The following is a 19,553-nucleotide window of genomic DNA, read 5'->3' on the forward strand; positions in this document are numbered from 1 at the left end:
CAATTCCAGGTCCGGTTCTCCTAAAATCCAGAGTTCCTTCAAAACCCGTTTACTTGGTCAAGAACCATCCGACTCAGGCAGTTGAACTGTTGACCTGTTCAACCTGGTCAATGGGTCATGGGTTGCACACTAAAACTTATGGAGGCCATAACTTTGTGCTTCGTTGTCTGATTGGGGTGATCTTTGTATTGGTGTAACTTTGCGCAAACTACACATCCCAAGGAGCTGAAGGCACCTTGCCCCTCTATTTTTGCCAAAAAAATCCTTTTGGGCTCAAATCCCAACTTTTAGCATTTTTATAAATAAAAAATAAAAACTGAAATAAAAAGATAAATTAAACATAAAATAATACTTATATATACATATATTATATGTAGAATATAATTATACATTATTTATTAATATAATACACGTTTATACATATATATACACATATATACATATTAATATGCATTATTATATGCTGACATGTCCTGGTCTGACCTGTCCGACCTGGACGGTCAAACTGGTGACCCATGACTTGGAGGCAAGAATGGTTCAGCCTCCAGGTTGGTTTTTAAAACATTGCTAATTAGAAGACAACAGAAAGAGTTCCAGATCTGTAATACTGAAAGAAAGAGAGGAGCAGAGAATAGAAAAGAAGAGATGACAGAGAGAAGAAATCATAATCTATTATTCAAATTCCAACTCAATTTTATTTCACATTCAAATTCATTGCAGTTAGGTCAGTCAGTCCAACATGACACATCATCAAAGGCAGTATTTAAAGCACTCCAAAACACCTAAACTAACAGATCAACACTTACTAATACGATTCACCATCATCACCTACTAGAATGCTTAGAGGCTTAAAATCAATAAAACTCAAAATTACAAAATTTCCCTTTTGGTGCCCAAAGAATAGGTTGAATATTTTTCAAACTACTAACCTTATCAATATGCCCAAGACCATTGATAACTTAAATAGGACCTACTTTAGAGATCACTTAGGTTAGTTGGACACCTAGGAACCTTGTGTGGTCCCATGGGTGAAAACCCCAAATTTACCTAGGAGACACCTGGAATGTGGAAATTGCATGAAGGCCTTTTTCCTTCTTTTTCTTATTTACCTGGCATTAAGGTCTGAAGTCCATTCCTTTTTTGATTTGATTTCCTCATTTTCGATTCTCCTCAATATGTTTTTTTTTTTTTTTTTTTTTTCCCTTGGTGCTTAATAATATTCTCTTTGTTGTCTATGGTGAAATAAAGCCATTTCTCTAGAATAAAAAATACCCACCTCTTGCCCTTTGTATGCATGTCTGGAGGTTTGGCGTTAACAACAGGACAAAATCTGGCAATATCCTCATGACTGGGTCTTGATGCTATGGAGATTAAATATTGATTGGTTGATCTCTCTTTTGTTTGACTAATAGAAAATCAGAGATGACTAAATTGTTTTAAAATTTTGCAGCTCAAGCCAGTGTTGGAGGAAATTGAAAGCAGATCATCAAGGAAAGAATATTCTCTGGTTCTTACGGAGTGCCACAGATTATACTGTGAACAGCGCCTTTCCTTGGTGAGTTGATGGTTAATCATTCTCTCTCTCTCTCTCTACATGCGCACACACATACGCACCATAAATAATACTATTTCTTCCCTTCTATTTAGTCATCTATTGCTATTGTAATAATTATTCCTGTTTTGTTTATGGCCTTTAGGTACGAGGCATAGTGCATCAACGGATCTCTGAATTTTCAAAGAAAGAGGCTTTGCCATCATTGACTAGATCTGGATGTGCGTACTTAATGCAGGTGGACCTTACAATTAAATTGTAGTTCTTTTTCATTCAAAACAGGATGTCCAGTGGCAAGTGGTGGAAAGAAAAAGATGTAACTGTTGTGCCATTTGTTTAAAAATTTATCTCTTGTCCTTCACAGGTCATTTTGTTTTCCTGATAAGATCAGGATATTTGAGTATAATCTTTAGAAAATAATAGAAATTTTGTTTCTCCCCTTCTATAATCTATACACAAAAGGGATCAAAGTCTTTGGTTTTGCTAGCTTCAGACAATTTTGTTGACTAAAATTCTTATGACACAATTTTAGATGCACAGATGCTCATGGTATAGGAATCTGGATTAGCTGCACTCAATGGCCGTGTCAGGGGCTGTTTAGCCAATAATAATGCCCCATGTCATCCATCAAGTGTATATGCTCCACAACCACTCAATGGTTGTGGGGCATATACACAGCCATCGAGTGCTGCTTATCCAAACTTGAATTTTAGCAACTTTTGTAAATGGGATGTGGCTCTTCTTACATGTATTAATACAATTTAGCTTATTCAAATTCATCTGTCCCTGTGATATGGAGTGCTTGTGTAGAAACCACTGATGTGGTCCCCACCTCTTTCTATTGTACTTGTATACAACTATTAGTTATTTAAGTCAGTCAACAATTAGTTATTAGTCTTTTATTAGGATTTTATTTATTAGTCTTTATTAGGATTTTATTTTTTCCATGTAAGCAGTCTTATCCTTACTTCAGAATTAATATAAATAGAAAGAGGGGGCGGCAGATTAAGTATCCTCTTCTTTTCTAAAACCCTTCCTTCGAATTCTTCTTCTTCTCTCTTTCTCCTCTCATTCTCTCCTCTCATCTTCTTAATTTCCTGTTGATTATACACCACAGCTTGGGCTGTTAGTAGTCTCATATGACTACAGCTTGTGCCTGTCCAGTAAATTGTTATTGTTACTTTGATTTACTGATTTTCACTGGTTGTTAAAAGCAAGATGTTTGGACAGTCGATGCTGATATCTAGTTATGGTGTATGGTTGTACTGAAAAGATAATGATGGCTCTGTTCAATATCAGAAGGATGTAAAACACTTTCAGAATACCCTTATACCTACAATTTCTTGTGGCAGATCATGTTTTTCAGAGTTTTGTTCTCAACAGCAGAAAATTATATTTGTCAATGATTTTGAAGTATTAAGAGCTAGATGTTTACGTGTTCATATGCTCTTGGTGTAAAGCTATCGGCCCCTTTTTTGTATGGTTTGATCTTGGAGGGTCCCTCTCCTCCATCTATTATAATGTGATACTTACCTTCATAGAGAAACAAAAAAAAAAAAAAAAAATTCTTGTGGCATTCCTGAACGGGGCTTGAGATCCACCGTTTTTTATGTCCTACATAGATCTTGTGATTAAAAAAATACCTGACCTTTGGCATTAAATGGTTGGAAAATATTAAAATTCTTAGTTCTATATATCAAGTCAAAGTTGACTTGAAAGGCTTGTAAGTTCAGTCCATTGAAGGGCGGGCCTCAACCTCCTTGAGGATTCCATTTGTATTGGAAAAGGATTACAGATGGAAGCTACTTCTGCAATTGAATGCTGTATATTTAATGAAGCCCTGTAGCACATCAATTAGGGTGGGCCTTGGCGCAATGGTTGGGTTGCTTCATTGCTACATGGGTGACCAGGGTTCAAATCTTGGAAACAGCCTTTCTGTATGTGTAGGGGTAAGGCTGCGTACATCTGTCCCTCCCCAGACCATGCATTGGTGGGAGCCTCATGCACTGGTCAAAACCAGCTGACCGACTAGTTTAATTGGAAAACTAGTGAGCTGGTCCTGGTTTTATAGAACCTCCCCGTCACCAAATGAATGGAAGTTTCAAAATGTTAATGATAAGGCTTGAACCCGTAACTTTTTTATTATGTGTATTGTCTAATTTCCATTAATCCATCTCTTTAATTGTATAAACTTCCGATTCTTTATTGTATATATTGCTTTAATACACATGTTTTTTAAAGAAAATGCAAGTTAAAAGACTTGAACCCCGGTTATTTACTTTAAAAACTAAAGTTTTAACAATTTACCCATCACATTCAAGTACGTTAACAGTTGTATAATATATTATATATAGTATTTATATAATCTGCAATATATATGTATATATCATCATGGTTCAACCTCCAGTTTGACTGCAGATGAACCATTGACTCGTGAACCTTTCCCTTTTCTGGTTCTATGCCCATTCCAGTTCTCTGGACATTGGTTTTATCATTATTTTGTGAGAAAAAAGGTGACTGTTAATTGTTTAGTGAGTAGTGACTATATGTCAAAAAGTAAGAAAATGACAAGATGTGTACCAATATGCATTTTAGGAAAAGACAGTACTCCTCTTTAACAAGAGACTAACCTCTAAGGATCTGCCACTGTACAAAAGGACTATCTAGCTAGGCCATCCATGGTTGTTCTTAAGTTCCTAGAAATCATTTAAGTTGAGCATTCATACTGGACACATTCACCCTGTTCTCATTTAGATACTATTCCCCATCATTTGGCCCTATTTTATCTCTATGTAGAAGTTATATAATCATGCCTAATATAGTATTGAATATTAGAGATCTTGTTTTTTGTCGTTATTTTATATTCTTTATTCAATCTTCTATCAACATTTTTATTTATTTGTCTTTTTTTGAAACGTCCTTTTTGCATCCTGAATCTGATTCATGGTGTGTATAAGAAACTTTTTATATGGTGTAAGGAAAGACACATTCAACCACACCACCCTATTTATCTTATAAACTACTTTTTGCAGGTCTGCCAACTTGAACACCAGCTCTTTGATCATTTTTTTCCTTCGTCATCCGAGGATGTTTCAAGTTTGGCTCCTTTAATAGACCCCCTGTAAGATTTCTTGCTTGTCATTATAGTTTCAGTTGCTTACTTAAAGTGAGCAAATGTGTCTTTTGGTAAGAAATACTATAACATGCCAATCATAAGCATTGATCAAAGAATTAAACAATTGTGCCTTGTCATCAAAGTTAATTTTTGGAAGATCTGATATTTAGAATTTGTGAATAATTATGGGTGTTAGAGAGCCTGAACAGGTTGATCTTATTAGAGCAAGGCCTATTACTGAGAAGGTATATTCGAAAAAACAAAAAAAAAAACGAAAAATCTAGAGGAAGGCCAAGTGCCATATGACACCAGCTGCCTAACGGCTTAACAGATTGTAACCAATTGTAATCAAGAACTGTTAGATCTGTTAGACATGATGCATGCAACATGCGTAAGAAGAAGAAGGGAATAACAAAGGATGCCTTGATTCAGCACTTAATTATCTCTCTCTTTCTTTGTATCTCTCTCCCATTCTCACTTTCAGGAGGAAGCACCCTCTCAAAGTGGTTCTTGAGTTGGGCAAGATCCCAGCATAATTGGTATCAAAGCCTGGTGGTGGAGAGGTTTCCATGCCAAGCACATGATCAGTCATTGGATAAAAAGTGGGGAATGAATCTAAAGTAAAATTCTGGAAAGACCTATGGTCGGGAGATTCTACCCTAGCTGCATCTTTTCCCAGACTTTTCAACCTTTCTCAGGACCAAGAAGCTACTGTTTCTTCCTGCCTTCCGGACCTAACTGCTGAAAACTCCTTGAACCTACACCTTAGAAGACCCCAAGGGACAAAGAGATTTCTGACCTAATTGCTCTTTTTCAGACCCTTAAAGAAGTCTACATCTCCACCTCCTCCTCTGACACCCAAATTTGGACCCTCCACCCAATAGGCAAATTCTCTTCTAAGTCTATGTTCAGGGTTCTAACTGCAGGTGAACAAAGTTCTTCCCCTTCAAGAAGATCTGGTGCAGCCATATTCCTTCAAGAGTCTGTTTCTTTGTCTGGGAAGCTTGTCTTCAGAAAATAAACACTTGTGACCTTCTTCAGAAGAACTTGGGAAGACTATTTATCTGTCCTCATGCTTGCTTATTATGCCTAAATGAAGGTGAATCAGCTGATCACATTCTTCTTCATTGTAAATTTTCAAACGATATGGTTCTATTTCTTGAGTCTGGCCTTTTGGGGGGGGGGTGATTTTAATGCAATAAGAAGGATGGGGGAGGAGAAGGGGGGAAGGGAGGGAAGTGAGAATGTGACAATGAGAAGGTTCAACAACTTCATCCGAAGAAATGGCCTGATAGATTCCCCATTAAATGGGTGCAAATTTACCTGGAGGAATGGGCAGGAGCAGGACCCAGCAATACTCAGAAGACTTGACTTGACAGGTTTTTGTACTATGAAGACTGGGAGGGATATGTAGGAAATATGATTCAAGAAGCATTGCCATATCTGATGTCAGACCATAAACCTGTTGTGTTGAGACAGCTTATAGCACTAAGTGGTCCAAGACCTTTTGAAATTGAGAACATTTGGTTAGGACACCAAAATTTTTTAGGGTGGGAGAAGGAAAAATGGGAGGGTTTCCAGGTGGAAGGATTGGCAGGTTTCAGACTAGCCAGAAAATTTCAGCTACTAAAAGAAGAAATCAAGAAGTGGAATGTCTCAGTGTTTGGCAGGTTTGAATTAAGGAAGAAGGAGATTGTGGATAAGCTGGGGAGGTTGGACAAATGGGAAGAATCAAGGCTTCTGCGCAGGGAGGAGAGGGTGGCTGGAGTCAGATTTGAAAATTCTGATATTCAGAGAAGATGAGAGCTGGAGACCAAAGTCCAGAATGATTTGGTTAAAAGCAGGGGATAGAAACACAGCTTTCTTTCACGCCTACGCCAATGGAAGAAGGAGGAGAAATTTCATCTCAAGAATCAGGAAGGAGGGGAATTGATAGAAAACTGGTTGGAAATTCAGGGGAAGGTGATAGGTTTCTACAAAACATTGTACACATCAAGGATAAGGAGAGGATTAACACTTGGAGATCTGGCACCAAAAATGATGTGTGAAAATTCTGCTATGTGGTTGGAGAGAGAGTTTGGGTCAGAGGAAATCAGAGAAGCTCTTAAAGGTATGATTGGAGACAAAGCACTGGGTCCAGATGGGTTCAATTTTACTTTCATCAAGGCTGGCTGGGAGTGGTTTGAGAAAGACTTTGAGCGAATGTTCAAGGAGTTCCACAGAGAGAAGATTCTAGAGAAAATGATGAATGCCACCTTCATTTCCTTAATTCCTAAGAAGGAAGGTGCAGTGGAGTTGAAGGACTTTAGGCCTATTAGCTTAATCTGTAGCCCATACAAGCTGCTGGCTAAGGTTCTGTCCAAAAGGTTAAGAAGCGTGCTCCATGAAGTGGTTGGTGAAGCTCAAATGGCTTTTGTAGAGGGGAAGCAGATGTTGGATGGGGTCCTAGTGGCTAGTGAGTGCATTGATTCCCGCTTGAGGAGTGGTAGACCAGGCCTGATTTGTAAGATTGACTTTGAGAAGGCTTATGATCATGTGGAGTGGGATTTCTTAGAAGAAATACAAAGCTTGATGGGGTTTGGGGAGAAGTGGAGGGCTTGGATGTTTGCATGCATCTTTCAGGCTTCTAGAGCTTGAGGCAAGGATCCTGCGTCTCCACTGTTGTTTGTCATGGTGATGGAGATATTGAACTTATTTCTAGAGAAAAGTGGTCAATTGGGCTTAATTGAGAATTTCAAGGTAGGAGGAGATGGACCTTGCATTACTCATCTGCAATATGCAGATGATACTCTAATTTTCTGGATGCAAAGGTGGAACAGCTGCTGAACTTGAGGGCAGTGCTGGCAAACTTCAAGTTGTTATCAGGTCTGAAGATTAACCTTTCAAAGAGCATAATAATTGCAGTTGGGGAGGTGGGGAGGGATGTGTTGAGGGAGTGTGCTGATGTCTTGGAAACCTCTCTTGGAGATTGGTGGTGCAATGAAATCAGTAAATCTGTGGAAACCTCTCTTGGAGAGAGAGTAGAGATAAGGCTAGATGGGTGGAAAGACAAATATCTATCCATTGGGGGGAGTGACTCTAATCAGAAGTGTTTTATCTAGCCTTCCAACATACTACTTGTCTCTACTAAAGGTTCCACCTAAGGTAGCTGAAAGGATCGAGAAGCTCCAGAGGGACTTTCTTTGGGAAGGTGTGGCTGGAAGAGGAGGTGGTAAGAAATTTCACTTAGTACACTGGGATAAGGTGTGTTTACCAAAGGAGAAGGGTGGGCTTGGGATAAGGAGATGAGAATCTTTAATAGAGCACTCATGGGGAAATGGTTGTGGAGGTTTTATTTAGGGAGAGAAGAGAATTCACTGCAGAGGAGGTCTGTGGCTGGGAAATATGGAATGGTAAGGTTTGGCTGGGAAGCAAGGAGGGTGAGAGCTTCATATGGGGTTTGGAAGGGGATCATGGTTCTAAAATCAGATTTTAGGAGGGTGAGAAGTGTAGGGTGGGTAAGCTATGCGAGCTATGCCCGACACTGTACAGATTATCAGAGACTGAGATCACTGAGTAATTGTTATGAAAGAAGGGAGGACCAGTTGATTTGGAGCCCAAAATTTAGGAGGCCTCTGCTGGACATGGAAGTTGAAGAATGCATACTGCTATTAGAAAAACTTGAGGGGACACAACCTGTATTTCAGCAGAGAGATAAGCTCTGGTGGAAGGAGGGGAAGAATGGAAAATTCACAGTTAAGTCATGCTATATGGCTCTCAGTGGTTCTATCTCAGCCTCAAGTCACATTAAAGGCATCTGGGGAAACCTAGTCCCCCCAAGAGTTGAGGCTTTGGCCTGGTTGGTAGCCATGGACAGTGTATTGACAGTTGATCGTCTGAAATCTAGAGGCTTTAGCATGGCTAACAGATGCTGTCTGTGTGAGGGGCAGGAAGAGGATACCACTCACCTATTCATTTCTTGTAAGTTCTCAAGCTTCTTATGGAAAGTATTCACATCTTTGTTTGGGGCCTCAGACTTTCACCAAGCTTCAACAGCAGAAATCTTTTCTACTTGGCCCAGGCTGACTGGGAGCAAGAAGGTAAATTTTCTATGGAGATGCATACCATTTGCAATCTGTTGGAACATTTGGAAGGAGAGGAACAGAAGGATATTTGATGATAAACAGTGCAGCACGGACAAGATGGTTGCGGCTGTGGGCAGATCAGTGGTAGACTGGTTGCTGGTTTTTCCAGAGTTCAGCCAAGCAGAAAGAGAAGACTTTGGTTTTAGATTAGGAGAATTCCTGGATTTTCAGATATGTGCTGTGGAGAATGTTCTTTAATCTGAATTTTGGTCTTTGTATTCGGGTGACGTCTTGTCACCTATTGCTGTAACCTCTTTTTCTCTTTAATATATATATATATATATATATATATATATATGTGTGTGTGTGTGTGTGTGTGTGTGTGTGTGTGTGTGTGTGTGTGTGTATTTATTTATTTTTACTTATAAAAAAAAATTCTTGAGTCTGGCTGGTTACAGTTGGGTATTCTCAGAGCATATTCTGGATTTTGTGCATCAGTGGCGAGGAACAGGACTAAGCAAAAGAGTCAAAGTTTATTGGCAAACTATACTACAATCTACATATAGTAATGTGGGGAGTTTGGGAGGAAAGAAACAAATGCCTGTTTGACAAAAAATTCAGGCCCATTGACGAGCTGACCTCAGACATCATCAATTGCCTCTGTAACCTCTGGGATGTCAACTCGGATCTGTTCAGAGGTCTTTCAGTCAATGACATCAACATAGATGCTCATACCTTTCTGTTTCACCCACACCCTCAACAAGCAAGCTTGACACAACTACATGTTTTCAATGAAGGTGTGACGACCCTAAACTTTGATGGAAGCGCTTCAGGCAATCCTGGTTTAGCTGGAATTGGAGGTTGTTTAAGGGATGAAAGGGGGACTTTCAGTGGTCCAATTAGTTTGGCTGACTCTACAAAGCTGAAGTAATGGTGGCTCTTATAGGAATCAGAATAGTGAAAAACCTGGGAATTCAGAACTTAATAATTGCAGGGGACTCAGCAACTACCATAAAATGGGTAAAGGAAAAGGAAGGGGGGACCTTGGAGACTGAACTGTTACTTTGTAGAGGCTAGGGACTCCCTGAACTGCCTAAATGCAAGACTAACTCGGATTCCTAGGGAACTAAATCACATAGTAGATGGATTAGCCAAATGGGGTATATTTTTTGAAGAGCTGTATAGTGATAGTATTCCTCCTCTCTAAGCTTTGGGGTTCTACCCCAGCTATGTACATCTTCTTGTGTACTTTTCTTTCTTTAATGAATGCTTAAACTTCCCTAAAAAATGATCAGCCATTGGAGGACAGGATTGATCAATGGAGATTGGTCTGTACAAGGTCTCTGGTGAGCTGAAAAAACTCAAGGAGACGTTGGCGACAATAGTGGTGGTAGGAAGAAGAATGCCCCTGCCACAACACACAATCTCAACGCTTTCCCTCAAGCTGAATATAGATATCTATCATGCCCATCTTGCTACGGTTTTTATTGAGCTTCGACTTGTTGATGCCCTTGGTAAGACACCAAAGCGGGAAGGCAACCTTGGATGGGGCATGGGAATTCCAGATCAAAGCCCAAGGGAAATTAATGTCCTCGCAAGACACCAAGTTGTTGTAGGACTGAGGGGGAAACTTGCCTGAGAAGCTCCAAGACCAGAATCTTTCATCTTCAATCTGAGGATTAGGCGGAATGCTTTGAACAAGGCTTAACAGCTCAGTCAGTGGGCTGATTTCCCAATCATTGATACTTCTTCGAAAAGTGGGGCTCCAACAACCTCCCCATTCACAGAATCAAAGCAGTCTTCAACCACAGCATCCTTATCAAGTGCAACGTCAAAAAGAGAAGGGAATTTCTCCTGTAGAGCCAGGTTCCCACACCACCAATCGTGCCAGAATTTGAGGCGATTACCCTTACCAACCTTGCATCTGTTGCCCTTTAAGAAATCAGGGAGAATAGAGGCTATGTTGCTCCATATAGCACACCTCTTTGGGGATAGGCCAGGGCCTGAATCCCAACCAAGCTGTGTGAGCCCATATTTGTCTTCAATAATCCTTCTCCATAGGCTGTATCTCTCTTTACTGAATCTCCAACACCATTTACCCAGAAGATCTTTTTTAATGAATTTAATATTTCTGATGCCAAGGCCTCCAAATTTTCTAGGCTGGCACATAAATTTCCAGCTCACCAGATTGAATTTAAAACTGTTCCTCCATCCTGCCCACAAAAATGCCCTCATTTTCTTCTCTAAAATCCTTGCAACACTTGTAGGTATTTGGAAAAAAAACAAAGTGGTAGGATCAGAATAATTGTGGTGGGAAATATTACTGAAATGAACCGTTGCTGCCATCCAAGAGTGAATGGTACCCATAACCTTCTTAATTAGCTCCTCAAGTTAACAGATCAGGTTCTGAAATATCCACTGATTTCTCTCCTTCCATATGCACCAAGTAGATGCTGCAGGGACAGTATTCGATAACTTTCTTCATTTCACATTCAAACCCCTTAACTTTGAAGAGTTTAAGTGCTTTTCAAAGTTTCCAGGAAAGCACCAAGACAGATTTAACAACTGACAAAAATGAGAGTAGATCTGTCTCACAAATTTATATTCAGAAACTGGTGATTAGAGGATTCTCTTTGTAACCCAAGGGTTTAGTTAACCTCATCCCTTGTAAATGGGAAAATAGATATGCACTTATGAAGTTTCCAGTTCCAGTGGGGCCAATATATTATGACCAAAATCCCTCTATCGTGGTTCCAAAAAACCCCTGCAGTACCTGATCTTAGTGGGTTTTCAAGGCTATTGTTGTCAAAATTAAACTTTATGCTATTCCATTTAGGAGGTACCAAAGAGGTAAGAGATGCAACTCTGCTTGGTTGACTTGCATTATATTCCAGTGGCTTTTGGGGTTAGGTAACAAGTTGCGTTGTTTAGTCAAACCGAAGAAATTAGAATTTAGAAGTGATTACAGGGTACAGGAGGATCTAATGTGCCCTTGACTGCCAAGAAAGTGGATACAACTTGTCTACAAGATAGCAAGTGATTGAGTTGCTTCTGTTTGCTGTATTGATATATCATTAGTTATTTATTTCTTAAACCCCTTCCATCCCTCTCCGGTTATCATGTCTGATTTTTTGTATGTTGTTCATGATAAGTTTCATCAATTAACCACATGGGTTTGCTTTCTTATGTCACTAGTCTCACAATGGTTAGCTAATTTTTTGCAGGTGCATTTATTTATATGATACACTTCGCCCAAAACTTATTCATGAAGCAAATCTTGATTTTCTTTGTGAACTTGTTGATATTCTTAAAGTTGAAGTCCTGGGAGAACAACTGAGTAGAAGGAGTGAGTCTTTAGCGGGGTTACGTCCAACATTATATAGAATTCTAGCAGATGTTCACGAGAGATTGACTTTTCGTGCACGAACACATATTCGTGATGAGGTATTCCACTTAAGTTTTTTTTTTTTACTATTTTGTTCATCCCTTATTTTGTTTATTTGATCATCTATATCTGTGTCCATGCATGTGAGCATGTGTATGTACCTTCAGTCTGGCTTGGGGATGCAATAGATGTGCCCCATCAGATGCCACATGTCTCACATTCTGAGGATTGTGTCAGCTATTGATGATCTGTACATAAGTAATTTTTTTGGTAATAAATAAAAAGAAAAAACATTAATAAAAGAAGGAAGTAAATCAGATCGGCTGATGAGAATGAGATATCCCCACAAATTTCTCCAGCAATACAATTTCAACAAAAAACATCCAGAAAAAAACACAAAAACAACACTTTTATCTAATTCAAAAAGAGACCAAAAACCATCTCCAAGATCCTCTGACACTCCTTCAAATTCTGGTAGTATGAGAATCCAATCCATAATTCTTCTTTTACAAAGCATTGCATTTGATCTCTTCCTGGAGCTGTCTTAAAAAATCCTTCTATTTCTCTCTTTCTAAATTTCCTAGAAAATGGCAAAGGGGACACAGCTCCAAGCTATCTTTGCTTTAGTGTTTCCATGTGATGTAGGCTATTGGAAAAAGATCTCTCCCTGAGATCTAGGATCAAAGAAATCCATTTTGAACTGACCACAAAAGAAGTTCATTCGCCTCAGCAGCTTTGCATAAGTTGCACCTACCAGCCAACTGTGTGCCCCTATGTTGAATATGATCCAAGGTAAGGGTACTGTCCAAAGCCAGCCAAGAAAATTCTTCAACCCTTGGTGGAATAGGATTTCCCTAAACTCCTTTTACCTCTGTTCTCTCCACTTGATTCCATATTAGAGCCTTGTAAAATTATTTAATAGAGAAGACACCATTTTTAGATTGAGCTGCAAAACTTCTATTGAGATGGACCTTTCTCCTTCTCAGCACAATCATCACCAGCAAATTCCTTGGAAGATGGATGCTGAGAGGAACTTTGTTCGTGCAAATGTCTGGAGAAAGAAAATCAGAATTGAGGCCAAAACCTTTGTCTTGGAAGAGGTAAAAACTAGATGAGGGGCTGTTCTGAAATTCATTGAACACTTGAAGGCGACTGTACTGCTAAAAGGGAAAGCCATGTTGTGGTTCAAAGGTTTCATCGAAGGAGCCATACATTCACAACGGAAGGTAAACTGGAGAGGTTCTTATAGGGAAGGTGATACCACTTGCTGGGCAGAAATTCTGGAGAATACATGTGGAGTGTATGTGCAACTGGCTGAGTTCTTCAACCCTGGGAAGAAAAGGTTGGTCTTTATCCCAGAAGGTAAAGAGAGTCTAAGCTGGAAACAGATAGAGTAAGCTTTTCAATATTTCTTGGTCTTGACAGATAATCTGAGTAAATCAATGAACAGACCTGTAGGGGACACTAAAGATCAAATGAAGGATTTGGTAGATGTTAACAGATGCTATTTTATATATGTATGGTACCGCAGGGGTACTTTTGTAATTTCTTTCTTATTTTAAAGTTGTACGGTCGCCCTAGTATAAATAATAACATACTGCACGCCTGCAGGATTCTCTTTGGGCTCCCAGTCCTCTCGTCTCTCCTCTCGTCTCTCCTCTCCTCTCTCCCTTTCTCTTGTACAACATGGTATCAGAGCAGGTCGTCCAGGCTTGAAAGGTGAAGTCGAGCAGTCTGTCTGTTCATCTTCCAGTTGTGTCCATCTGCTGTTCGGCTTCCAGCATGTAGAAGGTTTTGTTTCGAGGGTGACAGGTTCTCAGAAATTATCATCTGCTGTTCGGCTCCCCTGATGTTCGACTGAAACTTTCAGAAGTTATCATCTGATGTTCACCTGCTGTTTGGCTGCCCTGGTGTTCGACTGAAGTAACCTCCTTTTTTTTACTTTGTTCTCATTAACTGTTCGGCTGCCCTGATGTTGGACCTGTTCCAGGTCTACCGATTAGATGTGTGGTGAGCTTCACCTCTTTCTTTCCTTTCTGTTGTGGGGTTGTTTGATCCCTGTGCAACCGTAGGTCATAAGGATCTGTTTATGTGCTGCAACAGCAGTCTTGTTTTTTGGAACCCTGTGAAACCATAGGTCATAAGGACCTTGTTTGTGTGCTGCAACAGCAGTTTTTTGGTGGACTGAAGGTCTGGAAGTGGCTGGTACCTTCTGTAATAACTCTTTGAGGCTGTGTTCCTTTTTTTTGGGGTGTTGTTTTTAAATCTGAAATCATGAGTGGTGAAGATTCTGCTACATCTGGAGTTTCCTCAATGCTGAATGGAATGAGTGGGGGTATCCTTTCCCATGGCTGTTGTCCCTCTTGATGGTTTAAATTACTTAGAGTGGTCAAGAGGGATCAAGCTGCACATCATTGCAAGGGGGAAGATAGGTTATATTAATGGGAGAATTAAAGAACCACACTCTGGGAGTGCTGAATATGATAGATGGAATCAGGAAAACAGCATGGTTATGTCTTGGCTCTTAGTCTCTATGCAATCTCAAATAAGGAAGAATTTCATGTGGGCTGAAACGGCATATGAGATCTGGGAACAAGCCAAATCTACATATTCAGAACTGCGACACTATGCAAAGATCTATCAACTACATGCAGAGTCGTCTACTTGTAAACAGGGGGAGAGGTGTCTATTGGTATATTACTTTGACTTGACTTCTGTCTGGAAGGAGTTGGACCATTACTAGAGTGTGGATTGGAAATGTGACGAGGATGCAAAATTGTACAAGAAACTTGTCTCCCAACAGAGAGTGTTTGCCTTCTTACATGGTTCGAAACCTATGTATGAATCTATCAGAGTCTAGATTCTTAGTTCTAAGGATCTTCCATCAGTTCAGGAAGTTTATGCTCTTGTATAATCTGAAGAGAGCAGAAGGAATTTGATGAACAACCCTGGTGGAGATGCAGTTGTGTTGGCAACAAAAGGGGGTGTCTCTACCAGTGTGGGAAATTCTTCCAGGAAAGGAGATCTCTAGAAAAAAATGGAAGATAAAGAAAAATTGTGGTGTACTCATTGCCAGAAACCCCGACACACCAGAGATACATGCTGGGGTCTTCATGGGAAACCGAAATGGGCTCAAGATCTGAATAAGAAGCAAAGTTCAGATGTGAATAAAAGGTCAGGACAGCAAGGTACAAAGAAACACACTATGGCCAACATGGCTACTCGAGAGAATCAGCCCCCCATCCATACTGTGACTCAGACATATTCCTCAGGATCTGACCCAAGGGAGGATATTATGAATTCCTTCCGTGACCATTTAGAGCTCTATGGTAGAGCAATTCGTCAGATGGATGCTCCTCCCTCAACCTCATTCGCATCTACATCAGGTAACTTTGCCACAGCTTTCCATGTTGCTTCTCATACCCTTGACTCTCCCTGGATCATTGATTCTGGAGCGTCAAAACACATGACAGGTATGTCCTCTTACTTTCAAACCTATCACCTTCTTTCAGGAAGAGACAAGGTGAGACTAGATGATGGATCATATGCTTCCATAGCCAGTCAAGGAACCATCTCTCTTCCCCTTGGGCTTACCCTCTTTGATGTTCTACATGTTCCAAAATTTCCCATTAATTTGTTCTTTGTTAGTAGTGTTACTAATTCCTTAAACTGCTCAGTGACCTTTTTCTCTTCTTACTGTATGATCCAGGATCTAGCCTCAGGGAGGACGATTGGTGGAGGACGTATGGTTGATGGACTTTACATGTTGGAGAATAAGGTTGGTCTTCATGCTACAGAGTCTATGAGTCAGTCCTGTAAGAGTCAAGTTTATTTATAGCATTGTCGCCTTGGTCATTTGTCTTTTGAGTCTTTAAAAGTTGTGTTTCCAGGACTGTTTAAGTCAGTGTCTGTTTCAGATTTCTCTTGTCAAACGTGTCAATTGAGTAAACATTGTAGAACTCATTTTCTTCCAAAAAATAGTAAATCTGAATTTCCATTTCACATTGTTCATTTTGATGTGTGGGGCTCTGTTGCTTTACCATCTGAGAGTGGTTACAAGTATTTTATTACCCTCATTGATGATTATTCTAGATATATTTGGGTATATCCCATGGAAACCAGGGAGGAAGTACAAAAAATTATCCAAGATTTTCAGCGGATGGTCTTCACTCAATTTCAAACTGAAATCCAAATCTTTCAGTTAGATAATGCGAAAGAGTATTTTCATAGTGATCTCACGGAGTTCTTTGCTTTGCGTGGTTCACTTCACCGTAGCTCTTGTGCCCGAACACCACAACAAAATGGTGTTGCTGAACGAAAGAACCGACATCTCCTTGAAGTGGCTCGGGGTTTACTACTCCATATGAATGTCCCCATACCTTTTTGGCTTGAGGCTGTTCTTTGTTCTACCTACCTTATTAACCGTATGCCCTCTCGGTGGTTAGAGTACAAAGCCCCACATCAGCTTCTCTTCCCTAAGGCCCCCCTTCTTCCCATTCCTCCTCCTGTATTTGGTTGTTGGTGCTTTATCCAAAATCTGTCTCCCACTCGTGGGAAATTGGATTCTCATGCTACTCCTTGGATTCCCATTCTTCCCATTTACTCAAAAGGGATACCGTTGTTTTGATCCCGTTTCTCGGAAATTTTATGTTTCCATGGGAGTATCTTTCTTTGAGGATGAGCCTTTCTTTTTTGTTTCTCCTCAGGGGGAGTGTAGGCATGAGGAGAAACTAGTTCAGCTCCCTCCTCTTCTTGATCCTCCGCCTTTTCCTGTCTTCTTCCGTCGTCGCAAAGGCCAACCAAATTCAAGAGCTGTGGAGAATCTAGAAGTTGTACCTCCAGTGCCATCAAACTCCTCGGGGGCGGATCATACTCACTCAGGTAACTTGGCTCCCAATGATGTCCCTGATTCTATTGCAATTGATACCTCTGTTGCTAATAACCTTGACCTTCCTATTGCTCACAGGAAAGGTGTTAGATTGTGCACCACCAAACACCCCATTTCCAACTTTGTTTCCTATGAGAACATTTCACCCTCTTTTCGTGCTTTTCTTACTTCTATGGGTAGTGTCCCTATCCCCAAGAATGTGGCAGAAGCTCTTTTAGTACCTGAAAGGACAGATGCCATGAAGGAAGAAATTAATGCCCTTCATAAAAATGGCACATGGGAACTTGTAGGTCTTCCTAACGGAAAGGATCCAGTTGGATGTAAATGGGTGTTCATCGTCAAACATAGGGTTGATGGCACGGTGGAGAGGTATAAAGCTCGTTTAGTGGCAAAGGGGTTTACACAAGAGTACGGAGTTGATTATGCAGAAACTTTTGCTCCTGTTGCCAAGATGAACTCCATTAGAGTTCTATTCTCTCTTGTTGCTAACCTGGATTGGGATCTACATTAGCTTGATATCAAGAATGCATTCTTGAATGGATACAAGCAATGAACTGAAGTGTGCAAGTTGAAGAAGTCTTTATACAGGCTGAAACAATCACCAAGAGCTTGGTTCAACAGATTCAATGTTGCAGTTTAGCAAAAAGGATACAAGCAATGTCAATCAGATCACACACTATTTTTGAAAAGAGGAGAAGGTAAAATTGCTGCTTTAATAGTATATGTTGATGATATAATTGTTACTGGGAGTGAAGCCAGTTGACTCTCCCATTGATCCCAACCATAAATTAGGTGACAGCCAAGGTGAACCTATCAAGGATGTGAAACAGTTTCAGAGACTTGTAGGGAGATTGTTATATCTCTCTATGACCCGCCCAGACATTGTGTATGTTGTTGGTGTCCTTAGCCAGTTCACGCATGCACCTAGGTCCACTCATCTTGAAGTAGCAGAAAGAATCCTCCGATATCTTAAAATGTTTCCTGGTGCTGGCTTGTTATTTCAAGGACATGGACATTTGAAAGTTGAAGTGTATACTGATGCAGATTGGGCTGGATCTCAAAATGACAGAAAGTTTACTAGTGGCTACTGCACCTTTATAGGAGGAAACCTTGTTACCTGAAGAAGTAAAAAGCAAAGTGTGGTGGCTAGATTCAGTGCTGAAGCTGAATATCGTGCAATGGCTCACGAAGTGGCTAAAAGTATGTGGATAAAGAATCTGTTGGGTGAGTTGGGTTTCCCAGTGGACAAGCCTATGACTCTATTATGTGATAACAAAGCAGCCATAAACATTGCTTCTAACCCAGTGCTACATGATAGAACAAAACACATCGAAATCGACAAGCATTTGATTAGAGAGAGAGTCATCACAGGCGAAGTGTGTACTCCCAATGTCAGCTCTGAGAACCAACTTGCAGACATCTTTACAAAAGGACTACACCACTCAAGACATCATGATCTTTGTGACAAGTTGGGCATGATTGATGTCTATGCTCCAACTTGAGGGGGAGTGTTAACAGATGCTATTTTATATATGTATGGTACCACAGGGGTACTTTTGTAATTTCTTTCTTATTTTTAAGTTGTACAGTCGCCCTAGTATAAATAATAACATACTGCACACCTGCAGGAATCTCTTTGGGCTCTCAGTCCTTTTGTCTCTCCTCTCCTCTCTCCCTTTCTCTTGTACAACAGTAGATAAGAAAGCAGGGGACGGTAGCTTTCATGAGAGAGCATGGACTCAGGAGATAAGAAAGCAGCAAGTTGTACAAACATTTCTGTGCCAGTCTGATTTTCAGCTACAGAATCTAAACTATCTGTGGAAAGAATCAAAGAAGAATGGGAGAGGAGATATGTGACTAAAACAAAGAAAGAAATCCCAGGCTGGGGAAATATTTTGGAGGATGTGATAAAGAAATTGGCAATAAACACAGCGATTCGTTTCGAACCCTTCAAAAATGGCAAGGCATTACTAGACGTCAGCAGTGTGGAACTGGAAACTTCAGCTGTTGAGACCAGAGGGAGTAGTGGTGTTAAATCATTAGTGCCCCCTATCAAATGAGATTTTGATCGCTAATGGTGCTTTTGTTCTCAATCTTTGTAGTCTGCCTTTCCATTTGTGGAAGGAGGCCATCCTCCACAAAGCCGATCTTGCCCTGGGAGATCTGTTACTAGCTTTCAATATCAAGGATCTGAGTTCTACAAGGATTAAGACTCTTGGAGTTAAGCCAGAGATGGTGCCAAGGGCTTTGAATCTTCAAAACTAGAGTCTATGGTATAAGGTGTGGCTAGCTTCAGAAGTCAAAGCATCGTTCTGGGGAGGGAGGAGAAAGGAAGAAGATGGTGAGGTGGGTTGCTGGGATACATGTTGCTAGGAAGTGAAAAATGATAGGCACCATGTGGAGGTAGGTCGGTCAAAAGGATTTTCAAACAGGTTTCTCAAATTGGAAACCCAAATGTTGCTTGAGAAAGAAGGGCTACAACAGGCACACCATTTTAATGAATGTAGGGTTTTTAATAGCCAAGATTGGATGGCTCAATTGAAATCCTT

At 40.2% G+C, this 19,553-nt stretch overlaps 1 protein-coding gene across 9 annotated transcripts in view; it reads left to right on the plus strand.

Moving 5' to 3' along the window:
- Nucleotides 1-19,553, plus strand: part of LOC148842070 (sec34-like family protein) — a 142,021-nt gene that overhangs the window by 70,019 nt on the left and 52,449 nt on the right. For all 9 annotated transcript variants that reach the window (XR_016103234.1, XR_016103236.1, XR_016103235.1 and 6 more), the window contains 4 exons: nucleotides 1,451-1,555; nucleotides 1,698-1,790; nucleotides 4,585-4,673; nucleotides 11,956-12,175. Coding sequence is in view for 6 of the 9 variants with exons in the window: in XM_088957583.1 (XP_088813709.1) it covers nucleotides 1,451-1,555; nucleotides 1,698-1,790; nucleotides 4,585-4,673; nucleotides 11,956-12,175 (507 nt within the window). In the remaining 3 variants the exon portion in view is untranslated. The remainder of the gene's footprint in view (nucleotides 1-1,450; nucleotides 1,556-1,697; nucleotides 1,791-4,584; nucleotides 4,674-11,955; nucleotides 12,176-19,553) is intronic.

This window comes from Nelumbo lutea, chromosome 8, assembly GCF_056320005.1.
Source record: "Nelumbo lutea isolate HS-2025 chromosome 8, American lotus-T2T, whole genome shotgun sequence".
NCBI lineage: Eukaryota > Viridiplantae > Streptophyta > Magnoliopsida > Proteales > Nelumbonaceae > Nelumbo > Nelumbo lutea.